The 15,585-nt window shown below is 35.8% G+C and overlaps 1 protein-coding gene across 1 annotated transcript in view; it reads left to right on the forward strand.

Annotated features, from left to right (window-relative positions):
- Nucleotides 1-15,361, forward strand: part of PAXIP1 (PAX interacting (with transcription-activation domain) protein 1) — a gene marked incomplete at its 5' end in the record, with an annotated part of 26,232 nt that extends 10,871 nt beyond the window's left edge. The window contains 15 exons of the mRNA XM_010193905.1: nucleotides 1,548-2,274; nucleotides 3,094-3,188; nucleotides 4,147-4,242; nucleotides 4,571-4,708; nucleotides 6,070-6,191; nucleotides 6,737-6,921; nucleotides 7,055-7,098; nucleotides 9,621-9,688; nucleotides 10,055-10,157; nucleotides 10,685-10,853; nucleotides 12,633-12,733; nucleotides 13,528-13,662; nucleotides 13,743-13,818; nucleotides 14,373-14,433; nucleotides 14,883-15,361. Of these exons, the coding sequence (XP_010192207.1) occupies nucleotides 1,548-2,274; nucleotides 3,094-3,188; nucleotides 4,147-4,242; nucleotides 4,571-4,708; nucleotides 6,070-6,191; nucleotides 6,737-6,921; nucleotides 7,055-7,098; nucleotides 9,621-9,688; nucleotides 10,055-10,157; nucleotides 10,685-10,853; nucleotides 12,633-12,733; nucleotides 13,528-13,662; nucleotides 13,743-13,818; nucleotides 14,373-14,433; nucleotides 14,883-14,898 (2,136 nt within the window). The remainder of the gene's footprint in view (nucleotides 1-1,547; nucleotides 2,275-3,093; nucleotides 3,189-4,146; nucleotides 4,243-4,570; nucleotides 4,709-6,069; nucleotides 6,192-6,736; nucleotides 6,922-7,054; nucleotides 7,099-9,620; nucleotides 9,689-10,054; nucleotides 10,158-10,684; nucleotides 10,854-12,632; nucleotides 12,734-13,527; nucleotides 13,663-13,742; nucleotides 13,819-14,372; nucleotides 14,434-14,882) is intronic.
- Nucleotides 15,362-15,585: the final 224 nt, after the last annotated feature.

The following is a 15,585-nucleotide window of genomic DNA, read 5'->3' on the forward strand; positions in this document are numbered from 1 at the left end:
TGGCTAGGTTAAATTGTACTATGTATCCTGGTTGGGTACCAGTCTTGGGTGGATTCCATGTCTTGGTGCACAATCTTGAAAAGTTAGTGTTTAATTTGAACCTGAGATTTCTTTTGAATGGCAAGATCTGTAATAGTAAGGCATTTTGCAGATACCAAGTTACTTTTTTAATATGGCACTAGGATACTTTTGAAAGTTTTATCCCTTTATTTTGAAATATGTGTCCTGAAGCTTCTGTAATTTTGACTTTTGGGACTTTTTATGGAGAGCAGCATGAAGATGTCTCCTTGTACTGAACCATGGAAACATTCTTTTTGTGTATCTTATTTTTAGTTATTGAATGTTCGTACTGTGGTGCTGTCTAGGCATTAGTGATGGGTGATATATTAATAATCCTGGTTTTTAATGTATGGTATAACCAACAACATCAAAATTACTTAGATGAAAACTGAGATGTTTTGAAGTACACTATAAAAAGCACTTAAGCCACCTCTGATGAAGAGTTGATGGATGTCTCATTGAGAAGATGCAGTTAAGTGGCTTTGGGTTTTAGTGATATGCTTTGGTTCCTCTCTTCCACGCACACATCACTGAAGTTTACACTGTATGTGGTGCAATAGTGTGGGTGAAGGCAACAGGCTTTGCAGGATTCACCAAAGCTGATTTCATGTTTGAAAGACTTTATGAATGGCGAGTCTAGAGTTCCCTGTTGCTCCTTCTAATTTTTAAAAGGTAGTTTATATTAAAATATTTTAATAAGCATGTAGAACTCATCCTAATCTACTGGGGATTTGCCCAGTTTTCCATTTTCTGATGCTTTACAAGCTCACTTGCTAACTTGTGCCTGCTTGGTGCGATATGATTTTTCCCTTAACAGTGAGTTATACATCTGAAATGAAATTAAACTCCAGATTATTTCAGTGCTCTGTCTAAACCTGAAATCTAATATTCTTAAGAATGGATTGTTGTTTCTTTTTTTTTTCCCCTAAGAAACTATTAGTACTCAGCAGATCAATGTTTTTCTTTGTATTTTAAGATTCAGTTTAAAACAATAGAGAGAAATATTCCTGAATTGGTTCGAAAGAAAGCCAGGTTGTTTCAAGTTCCTATGTTTCAAACAGCTCTAATTAGTGGAGTCAGTATTAGCAATTTTTAAGTTAAAGAAAATAAGACTATGGAACTAAACTTTGAACTTTGAGCCAACAGGATTGTAAAATGAATGTTAGTTGTTTGAGTAGATCGATATCATTATTAATATAATGTTAATAGTCATAATGCTATTGGAGATATCAATAATACAGGAATGGGTTTTAATCTTAAATTTTGCTAAAATGTGAATTGCCTTTTATTAGTAGCTCCACACTTTCCTATGTGTAAGTCCAATCTTTTAATTTTGCTATTAACAGTTAAAGATTTTTGTTTGATTCATAAAGTATTTAAGCATAGGGTTCTTTTCTTTTGAGAATCATATGTTCTCAGTAGTTCTTTAAATCTTTTTAAAACTGAATGACAACTAAAAGGTCACAAAACTAATCTTTGTTTTCTAGATATTACAATCACTTTCAGCACCTACAAAAAGTTTAGAACAACAAGTAAATCATAGCCAACAGGGACATCCCAATGCGGTGCTGTTTAGTCAAGTGAAACTAACACCAGAGACACATTTATTACAGCAGTCACATCAAGCACAGCAACAACAGCACCATCCTCTTTTACACCTTCAACCTCAACAACTTATGCAGCTACAACAGCAGCAGCAGCAGCAACCCCAGATTTCCCAGCAGTCCTTCCAGCAGCAACAGCCTCATCAGTTTTCACAACAGCAACAGCAAGTTCATCAGCAGCACCAGTTCGCGCAGCAGCAGCTTCAGTTTCCGCAGCAGCAGTTACATGCTCAGCAGCAGCTCCACCGGCCTCAGCAGCAGCTCCAATTCCAGCAGCAGCAGCATGCTTTGCAACAGCAACTGCATCAGTTGCAGCAGCAGCAGCTACAGCAGCAACAACTGCAGCAGCTGCAGCAACAGAATCTGCAACAGCAACAACTGCAACATCAGCAGCAGCAAATACAGCAGCAGCAATTGCAGCAGCAGCACTTACAGCGATTGCACCAACAGCATCAGCAGCAACAGATGCAGAATCAGGCAGCACAACACTTAACGCAGACGTCTCAAGCACTACAGCATCAAGTTGCAGCCCAGCAGCCACAGCACCACCAGCAGCAACAGCAACAACTGCAGCAGCAGCCACTTTATGGACACGATCCAGCAGCAGAGAGTTCGTAATTATTGCCTTCTGATCCTGGGAAAAAGTGGCTAATGACATGACATAATGTGGGTTAGAATATGAAAAAATAATGCTGTGTTTACAGTACGGGATTGTAAAACTTAGAAATACCATTCATGGCTCAGGACCTGTTTTACTAATTTTTAGGCAAACACATTTAAATTATAACTAAGGATGATCCAGAAATCTGAAAAGCCTGAGAGAACTGAGAACTTTACTTTGTCAAATACATACTTTATGCCACTAGCATATAAATCATGCTATAAGAACCATGTTAGTCTATGCATACCATACATTTCTTAATTTTTTTTTTTCCTTTGGAAGAGGGGAAAGGGGAAGCTTTCAAAGAAGGTAACAACTGGAAAGACAGCTTAAATTTTGGAAATACTAGTAAATTAATGAGGGTTCAGTATCAGATATAAAGTTGTCATACCTTGCTTTGAACTCTTTAATGCTAGTAGAACTGAAAGATTTTTTGACTCTTTGGACAATTCATAGCTGATTTATATAAAAGAGTAAGTTGTTGCCTTATGTTTTCCTTTTGGTGCCCCTTCTACCCCTTTAGCCTCACTTCCTCCAGGAAAAAAACCCACGCAGAACCAAAACAGACCCTGGGCTGAACTGTGCCTTTAGGTGTGGCTGTCAGCTTTGAAATTTTGGATCCTACTTTTTCCAAGACAGATTTACTTCAAAATTGAATGACGTTTATAACCTGGTAATAGGAAAGATTAGTATAGCAAATGTGTTCCGAGATGAACTCCCCACACTTGTAAGTATTTAATTTTTCTTTTATGTGCCAAACTATTCCAGTTCCAGAAGAGTATTTCCTGCTGGGCTGTGTCTTTGCAATTGCTGATTACCCAGAACAGATGTCTGACAAACAGCTGTTAGCAACCTGGAAACGGGTAAGATTCTGCTGTATTTTTAAAAACTGTGATGAAGTAATGTCATAGTAACTGAGTCCTAAAATGAATGTTTGGGATTATTTCAGCACTGTTCACTTGTCTTTAAGCATCCTTTTGTGTAATGTTTGTGTTACAACCTAAAAACCATTATTTAACTGCAGCTGGCCAGAAAAATAATAAAAATGTTTTAGATGTGCAACCTTGTTGAATTAGGTCTTTAGTCAGAACATTGGCTAAAGAAGTTATAGCCTTAACTATTTCCCAAGTATTTATGCTGTTAATCAGGCAGCTGTAGTGCAGCAAATGTAATGTTGCATTGCTCTGTATCTTTAAATTGTTTGTGTAAAAAGACTTTTTTTTGCATATTATTTTGGCACTTAGTAGCTTGTGAGGTATCCACCTGGGTGAATAAGATGGAGGAATAGAGCGTTTCTATTTTTTGCCAACTTCTATTTTTCAGAAAAATCTGATTGTATCCTTTCCTAAATGAGAGGACTTTGATGTTCTTCAGAAACTTCTGATGGATTTTATAGTTGAATTTTCCCTACAATTTTGCATAATCAAGTAAGCTGTTGACATTTTTAACAGCACTTGTGTTTATTGCTGAGATAGAATTGAATAGTTCATGAAAAATTGTTGAATAGTTACACTGCAAAAATGTGAGAAGGGTTATTTTTGTTTATGTATTTTTATTTGTTTTTTTTAATTGATTCTAAAAAGATAGACTTTTTGTAGCTCAGTGAAAAGGTGCATATTTACTTTTGTTTTCTCCATTATTTTTTTTCCAAAAATGCTTTTAAGCTAGATAACAAACCTTTTTTGGGGGGTAACTTCATTGAAATGGTGCTAATGGTGACAGTGTCCTAAAAAGTAGACTTTAATTTCAGACTGTTTGTTTCTTAGGGTAATATTAAAATTCTTGTATATATTAGAATTTTGGGGGTTGTTCTCTTACCAGATCATTCAAGCACATGGTGGGACAGTGGACCCTACTCTTACAAGCAGATGTACACATCTTCTTTGTGAAAGCCAAGTCAGTAACATGTATGCTCAGGTGAGCAAACCAGTAATGTATATTCATGCATGCTTCCATTTTATTACTGAGAAGGTAGTGCTTTTCAGTATTTACTTCATGCCTAGACTGTAAATCTAAAATTGAAGTTTTTCATTATGTGTCTTTTTGTGATTTGTGTTTATGGTGTAACAAAATTTCATCGTGCATGTAACAGATTCATTCCAGAGAACACTGAGAAAGATGTTATGAGAAGGACAATGGTTAAAAAGTAGAGAAAAACCAATTATTTAAATGAAAGCTTTGTATTGTAGAAAAAGCTTAAAGATGTATTTTTCTTTTTAAAAGCTGTTATTGTATGTATTCATAGGCCTTAAGAGAAAGGAAGAGATGTATTACAGCACATTGGCTGAACTCAATCTTGAAGAAGAAGAAAATGGTACCGCCTCATCGAGCCCTTCATTTTCCAGTGGCATTTCCACCGGGAGGAAAGCCATGCTCTCAACATGTGAGAATAAAAAGCTTACTTCTAACAAATGCTTGATTTATTACATGAGCAGTATTAAAAAAATATAGCTAGAAAGTGCTTACTTAAAGCAAAATACACACTTCTTTTGTCTCAGAAGAAAAGCTTCTGTTAATCTTAAGGTCCTGTGTTGTGATGCATAACTGCCAGGTGATTCAGAGTGCCTTACAAGCCTCATGGAGTTGTGAGTGGTGAGGAGTAACACCTGTGTTTGTGAATTACTCTCTTAGAAACTGAGGTGCAAAGTTACACATAGCAAGCTAACAGGAATCCAAGACACCTAGTTTTTGACGTAACCGCATGTTTAACAAAATATGCCTCTCAAACCCAGTATTTTGAGGGTATTACTTTTTCTGGGTTGTTACGTAGCAAATACCAGGAAAGGAAGCCCCTGCTGTTAATCAGAGAATAGGAGGTCACAATTCCAATAATCTCTGTGCAATGAGGAACACTGGGGAAGCTGAATTTTGTGGGGTTGGAAGATAAACTTGCAGTTCAATCAGATGACAGAATCTTGAAATACACTGTGCAACATAAAACAAGATGCCAAAGTATGTCTTGACACTGGATTTCTTTGTGCTGAATGCAGACGTACAGGATAATTGCCTTACTGCTACTCTGTTCTAAAAGATACAGAAAGTAATATCTGTTTGGGAAACTTAGACTATAACATTATGCATGCAAATACAGTGGTTAGGAAATGTAATATATAATGTAGTTTATAACTGTATAATATAGTTTATAACTACATAATGTAATATATAACTGTAGTTTATTATCAGCAACAAAATTGCCAGTGCTTTTTCCTAAATATAAGGAGAGAATGGCAAAAATGAAAACTTGGCAAGACTAAGAAAGGAAGAGGTGGAATTACAGTTTGTCACCTGTGATCAGCTAGGATACTTTATTTGGCTTTGTGGCAGGGTAGATTTTTAAAAGTAGAGTAGGGGAAGTAAGTATAAATATTTCTCTGTCTCCCTGAATATAAATGGCAGCAGAAGAGGTGAGACATATGCAAGAAGAAAATGAGCTGTGAGCTCTTCATAGTAAAACTGTAGTCTTTGTTAATGAGAAAAGGCTGACCAACAGAAAGGAGATGATTCTTCCTGATTCAGAACTAGTGCTGGAAACCTGAAATGTCTATATATAAACACGTCACTTTAAGTTGTACTTTATTTATCCTACAAGCGATGTTTTAATTGAGTGCTTATATACCATATTTATGATACTGTGTGTTACACTGTAATGTTAAAAAGTTAGTAACAGAAAAATATTTTCAACAGCAGTCTTTTGTAAGTACTATCTGTGTTCAGTTACCTGTAACTGTCCCTTTCTATCTGTAGATAATCTCTGTGACAGGATTTGTTGATAGTGACAGAGATGACCTCAAACTAATGGCCTACCTAGCAGGTGCCAAATACACAGGCTACCTGTGTCGCAGCAATACGGTTCTCATCTGTAAAGAGTAAGTGGTTTATCTCTGCAGTGCTCACGTTCTCAGTTGCCTGTTGCCAGATAGTGCTTTTCTTAATGTGAGATGCTAATTACTTCTCATTATAAGAATGTTAATTTTAATCAATTTTGCAATTTGATAGCAGTAAACTCTTTCTTGAACTAAATTACTGCACACTGATACATGATAAATTTGGCCTACTGAAGACAGGCAAAAGAAAAGTAATTTCTCATTTCACTGTTTTACAGTGTTTTATAAGTGATGCTGACTCTACATCATCTCTAAGTAAAATATCTTTTTAAAAATGTTTTAAAATGTTGAAGGAGGAAAAATTAATTTAAATCCATAACTTGATTCCATTTTGAGCAGAAATACTCCTTTAACTGACTTGTTCTAGCATGTAAAGCAAAAGTATTTTTTCAAAGTATCTACTTTGTCACAGTTAACACAGATAATAGGCTAACACAGAAATGTTGGTATTTTAGGTTTGTTATTAGAAATTGCTATTTTACCTGTTTTATTGAAATAATTTCTTTTCTTTATCTCTGCACACTAAGGCCCAATGGCTTGAAGTATGAGAAAGCTAAAGAGTGGAGAATACCATGTGTAAATGCGCAATGGCTCTGTGACATACTGCTTGGAAATTTTGAAGCTTTACGGCAGATACAGCACAGTCGGTATACAGTATTCAGTCTTCAAGATCCACTTTCTCCTAGTCAACATCTAGTTCTAAACCTTTTGGGTAAGAGTTTCAGTTCTCAAATCCTGTGTTCTGTAGCATTTTATATGTACCTGTTTAATCAATACAAGTGTGTTTCTTCTGTTATGAACAACTTTGCAATGGTTTCATTATTGTTTTGTTCTTGTTTTCCTAGATGCTTGGAGAGTGCCATTAAAGGTATCACCAGAACTTCTAATGGTATGTTGAATTATTGTATATATACAGGTATTTTTAGAAGATTACTCTTTAGTGCTTTTTGTGTGAGCACCTGTGTATATGGTGTGAGCCACGTGCCAGAGGGACTTAAACAGACCTGTACTGAACCTCCCTACTCATGTTCTATTTTAATTTGGAAAATCTGAGAAATAATCTTTTGCAAAGCTAAAAACCTGCACTGTGATATGCAAATTTTTACATCAGACCTTTAGAAAATGCTTAGCGTTTTTGAGTGAGTACCTAACACTATCTGAAAATCGGACCACATAAGGGTTTTTAAGGCAGAGCACTAAAAAACCGTAAGAATTTTTGTAGAATGTTGACTAAATTTTAAATGGGATAAATTAAGGCTGGAACTACTTTATACCATCTTTTTGGAATATTCTAAGGACTAAAACCATGGGCATATATTCCTTGTATTTTATAAATGAAAAATTTATCTTGCTTTAAAAGGTGTAGTTGATAACTGTGGAAATAACAGCAGTGTAAGTGAACAACAGTAGATACACGAAGAATGTACCTTAAAAAAAGATAAAACCATTTTGGTTTTATGTAGTGTATTCTGTGAAACATGAAAAACGTGAGACAGGTGTAAGAGCTGAGGTGAAAACTGCAGCTCATCTTCTGAACTGTTTCCTTGTTCTGAATATGTAGAAAACTACTTCCGTTTGTAAATTCTCTTCCCATTTCTGATTTATACTTGATAACTGTTCTCACAATGTCTGTCTTGACGTAAGTAAGTCCCAATTTGAGCTAGTGACCTTTCAGTCCATTTGTACAACAGATGACTGTCAGATAACACATTGCACCAAACATATTGCACAGAAACGTTTTGCCATGCATTTTGTGTTCTGGATCACTTTTTATCTCAGTTGTAACTGTCATAACTTAATTTGTACTAACACTTTAAGTGGGGTGTGAGCACTGTTTGTTATTTCAATACCTTTCCGCTTTAGAAATAGCGACTACTGTATCCCTGGCCATAACTTTGAAGTGTTCTTGTACTTGCAGACCCTTGTGGAATTATTTTGTGGGCCTGTAGGAAATTAATTTTTAGGAAATTAACTGCCTTTAAAAAGTTGTGTACTTCATATTTTCCTGAAGAAGCATGCATTCTACTAGTGGCAAAATAAAAAATCCTTGAAGAATTACAATATGCACCATTAGTATTTAAAATAGATTTTAACTGTTTTAGCTTTGGGTTTGCTGCGACCACCCCTTGTGTCCACACTGCAGTTGAACTCATCTTGAAATCGGGTGTGTTCCTTCTTTGTATGACTCAGACAGGGGATGGTCCATGTTTTGACTTGTGTAGCAAACTGAGAAAACTTAGGGGTCGGAAAGCCTAATTTTAGTACCTCCCTTTCTGTGTTTACTATATTACCCCTCTTGCCCATGTGAAATGAGAATCTTGTAACTCAGGTTGAAGGAGACTTCTGGAGGTAATCTTGTCCAGCTCCCCTCAGGATGCCCATGTGTGAAGAATATGATTTGGTAATAGAAAATTCTGGGCTTGTGGAAGTGTCAGACAAGATAGTTCACTGCCTTCACAGTTGGCATTTCTGTTTGTCTTGGGATTTAAAGTATGGGGTCATCTTTTGATGACATCTGTCTGTCAGACAGTGTTGATGCCATGTATCATTTGCATTTTCATAGTTAAAACGTCTATCAAAAGTGAGCACCTGCGCTTTTCTTTCCAGCTGCTCTTACTAGTGACAGTATAGCTTAAAAACGCGTGTCCCTGAGAGAAGGGAACAAACCCCTGTGGCCTGGTCCTCCCGAAGGACTGTTCTCACAGCAAGACTGGAATAACACTGCCTGTCTTTCCTGGTCATGCCTCTTGCATTCCTAATTAAATTTCAGGTGTAGTTATGTTAGGTTAAAATGGAATAGATGTTACATGCTCCTGCAAGTAAGAGCTGTGGTTTCAAGTTACTCAGCCCAAGGAGAACCGAAAAGCTGTATTTCTTTACTCCTAGGCAAATGTTCTGGTGGTGGATCTAATACTGGGGAGTCAGGAGTATCTGTCCAATGAGAACCTGAGCAGCCACTGGAGCTTCTGTTTATGTGGTTGGGGAACTTGAGTGTTTATAATGCAGGTGCCAGTATTTTCTGTTGATATTTTAGCACCTGGAAGACTATTATAGTCTTAATGTATTTAACAAATGGACAGGTTTTTCAGTCTCCCATTTATTTGGGATCTCCATTGACTATTATCAGCTTGATTTGAAGGAAAAAAAAGTCTCACGATATTTTATTTGGTGTTCACATAAATGATTGCATAACTTTATGGACGAACTTTGATTAATGCTCAGCATTGATCTTGAGACAGTCGTGTAATCAATAGATATACCAGTATGCATTCAGTAGCATGTTGTCCTCGTTTGTGTTTAATTTCCTTTAATACAGTCTCAGAATATCAGTGAATAGTTTTCATCTTTCAGAATGGAAGCTGGTTTCCCTGCCCAGTTCAGGTATAAACATGTGGATGATCTTAATTTCAGGGTGTGAGGCTGCCTTTGAAACCAAAGCAAAATGAATCCAGTCTTCAGCCATCTTCCAAAAGAGCAAGGTAAGAATAGCGAGCAATCAGTACCAGTAGTCCGTAATTTACATTTCTACAGAAAAGGTTCCATCCTGTGCCCTACAGATTGAAATAAGTAGCAACATTTTTTGCGTATTGTCAGCTACTCAACTGGCAGGAATAAAATAATAACTAGGGAGTTAAGTAGTAAGAGAACTGGGAGAGAACCAGAAACAGGAGAATATGTCCTGTTCTCAGCATAGAAATTTTTTCTTTACATTGATCTTGCCCAATTCTCATTCATCTGAGTATTTCCACTGATTAAAATTGCAGGAGTGTGCTTGTCTAGTTCTAAAATAATAATACAATTTGGGGTCAAACTTCACATTCTGCTGTATTTTGTGTATTTTGTAGGATTGAAGACCTACCACCACCTACTAAAAAACTCACCCCAGAATTGACGCCAATGGTGCTCTTCACAGGATTTGAACCTATGCAAGTTCAACAGTTCATTAAGGTGACTTTGATGTCTGTCTCTTCTGAACTACATTGAAATATTTGAAACCTTTTTTCTTGATGTTGAATTTTTGCTATCTAAGACTTGAATAACATACATCTAGTGGATAAATCCCTGTACTTACTGGGGCTGAGGTTAGAGTGTAGTTTTATGTGAAATGAGTTTTCTTTGGTAACTGTTCTGCTTTAATTAACTACTTCATACTTCGGTGATACTTGTTGTTTGGTTTGATTTGGTTTGGTTTTTTAACATATGACTGTTTAAAAAAGCCCCCTTCACATTTCTTTTTAAATCAGCAAACTTTTTGACCAAATTTAGGTGAGAAAAGTAGTGGGGGTACTGGATAAGACCCAAGATTTTTCTAGTGTATTTGCTATCTGTAATGCCAAATGCTTCAAAGAAAGCTGATGACTAAGCTTTAAGTATGCCCTTCCTAGTTTTATCTGACAGTGATGTTATGACTTCATTTTTCCCTCCAATTTTTAGAGGACTTCTCCATTCTGATTTATGTTTTGTACAACTTTCAGAAACTGTATATCCTTGGAGGTGAAGTAGCAGATTCTGCCCAGAAATGCACCCATTTAATTGCCAGTAAAGTGACCCGAACTGTCAAGTTCCTGACAGCAATTTCAGTAGTCAAGCACATCGTAACTCCAGAGTGGTTAGAAGAGTGTTTCAAATGCCAGAAGTTTGTTGGTAAGTTAAACTAATACCAACTTTTATAGTAAAGATAAGGTTTATTGATTTAACTATGCAACGATGGCATACATCTTTAAATACATTCTGTTGTTTTGACTTTTGACTGTAGCGTCTTTTGCCAGTTTTCTAAAGAGTTCGGTTTTGAAAGCAGAGATTTTTAGTCTGTGACACATCTGGCTAGCTTAGTTCACAACTCTTGTTATGTTTAAACAGTTATCCTAGCAGCTAGCTTGTATTTCACTTAAGGTAGAAAGTTACGTTGGTATTGTGAAATAAAGTTGTCATAAGAAGAAATTATGTATTTTTTTAATTAAGTTCTTTTTCAAGGGAACATTTTGTTTCATTTAATTTTCATCTGATACAGTTTCTTTACATTAAGTGATGTGGAAAAAAATAGTTTGGAAGTTTGTTCTAGGGTGATTAAATGGTTGGATGTTACGTGTTGTGTTTCTTTCTCATATAGACATTTGCAGATTTTAACCTATGGTTGCATTACTTTTTAAGCCCCAAATGCTTTTGGTTTCAATAACTTTTCTAAAATATAAGTTGCAAACCACTAAGCCACTGTTGAAGATACATACAAAAATGCATTTAAATAATTAGTCTACTACCATAACTGTGTTGAAAGATACCAACTTTGTGTTTACACTGCTTCTCTGTTGACAGCTGAAAATAAAATAGATGGTTTTAGTCCATTTGACAAGGATGTTGGAGCTGAAGAAAATCTTAAAGGCTGATTATTTGTTTTATAACTGTTTTATGTTTTTTGTGTAATCTGTGTATAAGGACCAAATATATAACATTGCTGCATAACCATCACAAAGACTTAAATCTATGGATAGTTAACCAATAAACCAGCAAGCATTTCTATAAATCTGGAGAAGGTAACTTGCTTGGTTCAGCATCAGTGAACTGAGAAATCAATCCATTTGAAAGCTATTAGAAGGTAAAGAAGGTCTGGGCGTTCAGAAGGATGACTATTTTGATCTAGTACTTGAAGTACTTTTCCCTACTGAAATCCAGTAGAATTTTAGCTAGTGAGCTGCCTTCGCTTCTGTATATAGTACAGTGATGGAAAATGTGGCAGTAGTTTAGAAGAATTGTCTTACTAGTTTTCTTTGTTTTATGGAAGAGTGTTAACACCATATCTTGCAGGTTATCAAAATTGTCCTTGGAAAGACCAATTTGTTCTCTATATAAATTTGTTGTTGTTGTTCTTTGAACTTAGGTGTTTTGGATGGAATCTGATCAGAAATGTGTTTGGCATAGCTTTTTGTGGAAAGATGAAGCTAAGACTGAAATTCCCTCCCTAATAAGAACACCCCCCAAAAAAAAATCAGCTGAATTACAGGACATGGGAAAGAGAGAGATAGTTTGCTGTGTTAAGACTGCGTGAGGAGTTGAAGACAGTTTCTGGTTTCCCATAGGTTGTCGTAGTGATTTGAACTTAAACTTAATCGTTCTGCTCCTTTTTTGTAGAGAATCAACAAATAGAAGTTTGCAAGTTCCTCCAGTAAGTTAGAAAAGGGGACTTTATAGCACAGTGGTTGTTACTAGGTATGCAAGCGTAAAATACACACAGTTTTATTCTCCCAGTAATTGTGGCTCATCTTTGTAAGAAGCCTGATAAAAGAGGGTATTATAATCATGTTTAAATTAGTAGGTGTTTACTATTTAGAGTCGCCCTAACACAAACATTTTCTGATCAGATTGTATCCTGGTTTATGTGGATGTTTTTGTGATTTGTGTGCTACATCATCAGCCTTTCTTTTTCAGATGAGCAGAACTTTGTGCTTAGAGATGCTGAAGCTGAGGTGCTTTTCAGCTTTAGTTTAGAGGAGTCCCTAAAGAGAGCACAAGTAGCTCCACTGTTCAAGGTATGCAGTTTAAAATGGCATTTAAATACTTGGAGCTTTTCAACCTATTTTTTTTAACATTGGGAGCACAGGTTTTGTAGCTGAGGGCAATAAAACAGATGGATGTAATGTGAAGCATTTGCTATTAATTTTATTTTTTACTTTATTTCTATTTCTTGCCTCAGCATTGTTGGGATGGATCTAAGGCCTCTGAGTAATGGGGTCCTGCCGAAGTGAACAAAATATGCTCAGTATACACTCAGTATGCTTAACAGGATTTGTTCCCTCATCAAATTTAGAACATTGATCTGTTACTTGTAAAAAGCAGCTTATGGAAGGGACATACTCTTTTCTTTTTCACACCAGCCTGGCAGTCAGAGCACTTGCCCATAAAAATGAGAGTCTGAGAGTGAGTTTGCACTTCAGCCTTAGGGAGTTGTAGTCTGATTCTCCTTGAAGACTGCAGGTATCACTTGGCCGTTTGCTAGGATGGTGCAAGATGGTTTTCACGCCTCTGGTTAAAATTATGTTACAGTGCAAAGAGGTTCTGAAAATCCAAGTTGCTAGAGATTCTTCAGCCTAACTGAATTTGAGATTCTTTATTGAGGCAAACCACCTAAAAAGGGTATTTTTACAACCTGTAATGAATAAGAATCGATGTCTTTTTTTATTAAGTCTAAATACTACATTTCACTCAGTTTTGCAGTCTAAATGATTGTATAAGAGAAAAGTTGCAGCATAATAAAAACTTAATGCATTCCAGAAATTGGTTAACAAAATAATGTTTTTTCTTATTCTTTCTTTTCTCTTTTTAGGGAAAATATTTTTACATTACACCTGGAATTTGTCCTAGTCTTTCCACCATGAAAGCTATTGTGGAATGCGCAGGAGGAAAAGTATTATCTAAACAACCTTCTTTTCGAAAACTCATGGAGCATAAGCAGAATAAAGTGTGTAGAGTGTTGCTTTCTGCAATTTACTTGTAATACCTTACAGTGTTCTGAGCTTAACATTAGTTTCTTTCTTTTAGAGTTTGCCAGAGATAATCTTGATTTCCTGTGAAAATGACCTCCATTTATGTCGAGAGTATTTTGCAAGAGGCATAGGTATGTATAAGCTATCAATGTAATTTGAACAGTATAGCTGTTATTTTGATTTTTCTTTTTAAATTACTATTATTTTATAAGTATAGACACCTTTTGAAGCTGTCATATAATAATAGAGGAATACATGGTCTATGCTGCAAATCACAGAGGAATCTGAGCTGACTGCTTGCTAGGTATTTCTAACAGAGGTATTTTATAGCTAGGTCAACATAAATGTGGAAGGGTAGGCTTGAACTTGAGGATTCAGTTCTGCATGAGGCAAGATTACTGTCTCAGTATTCCTCAAGTTAGCTAAAGATTTGGGGGTTTTCACTTCAGAGGAGAACCCAAGACATGCTGTATTTGTTAACAAAGATGTGCATAGGGAAGTATAGTATTTGCAGTGTGAAGTGTGTGATGGCTAACGGTAGTGCCCTGGTAGTGGTGGGGCACTGCTCCTTTACACCTTTGTGTGAAGAGCAGAAAGGTACAGAATGGCCCCTCCTGTGCGTGCTGAGTGAGAAAGGATGTCTTTGTTAGGGTATAAACTGTGTGCATGTTTTTGATATTTCCAGATGTCCACAATGCTGAGTTTGTCCTGACTGGGGTGCTTACTCAGACACTGGATTATGAATCATATCCTTTTTGTGTAAAGGCAGCCAACTGCTTACGGAAGTGTTGTTTATTAGAAGTTTTTCTTAACTAGGAACCAATTATTTATTAATCATTAGGATGTATATCATTTAGTTGACAGGAGGGTAGTTTAACACTCAGAGGCCTAGCTTAAATTCAAAGTGGAATTACTTTTTTGATAGGAAGTGCTTCAGTGAAGGTGGGAGACAGGATTGTCTGCAAGTAACAGCAGTAGAATGTTAAGCAACAGGAAAAAAACCTTGTCACTAAGGAAAGTATTTGTCATGAGTTACTTGCAGATAAGGAAAATAACTTTTTACGGAAGATTATAAACCCTGTTTGATAAAGGCAGTGTAGGACCAGTAAGGTTTCTATGTCTTTAGAAGTAGTTTTTAAATATAATTTCTGTTTTGCAGTCATTTCTTAAAGTTGTTCTTTCTTAACAAACTTACATATAAATTTACTTGATGGATAGCAAAATGCCTTACTGCTTCAGAATCCATGGAGCACTAAATCTATCTGTTCAGCCATTGTACAAAACAACTAAAACTTCCTGTGGATGCTGTTTTCCAGCTGTTTTCCTAGAGATGATGAGCAGTTTAAAGCAGGAAAGCAAAAATAAACTGCATCTTTTTTAGGATGTGTGATTTTATTATGCTGAAACATAATTTACTATGTTTTGTATTATACTGCCGTTTTAAAAGAGCCCACTTTAGGTATTATGATTAGCCTGTTTTTAAACATTTTAAAGTAAATGATGGTACTTCAGCCAAAACTGTAATTTGGATGTAAAAATAAAGGGCTTGCTATCTATTAAATTATGGATGTTGAAGATGAAAATGTTTTGTACTTTATTTTTATTTCTTATACTCTATTTTCTTTTATATTGATATTTTGCCCACATTTTAAATAAATGTACTTTTAAATGTTTCACTCTATATTTTAGTGGTGACTTATTTTTTTGAATACCGTGCAACAACGGCACTCTGGTAAGAGTAAATTACTCAAATCTTTTTCCAAGCAATGTAAAATTATTTTAAGCTTATTTTACCAGGTATGTTTTAATATATGAAATTCCAGTGCTTTAAAGGGAAATAATTGTAAATGTATATATGTGTTTTTACTGAAACAAAGCAGCAGAAGGAAGGAGAAATT

Source organism: Mesitornis unicolor, unplaced genomic scaffold (genome assembly GCF_000695765.1).
Source record: "Mesitornis unicolor isolate BGI_N332 unplaced genomic scaffold, ASM69576v1 scaffold6841, whole genome shotgun sequence".
NCBI lineage: Eukaryota > Metazoa > Chordata > Aves > Mesitornithiformes > Mesitornithidae > Mesitornis > Mesitornis unicolor.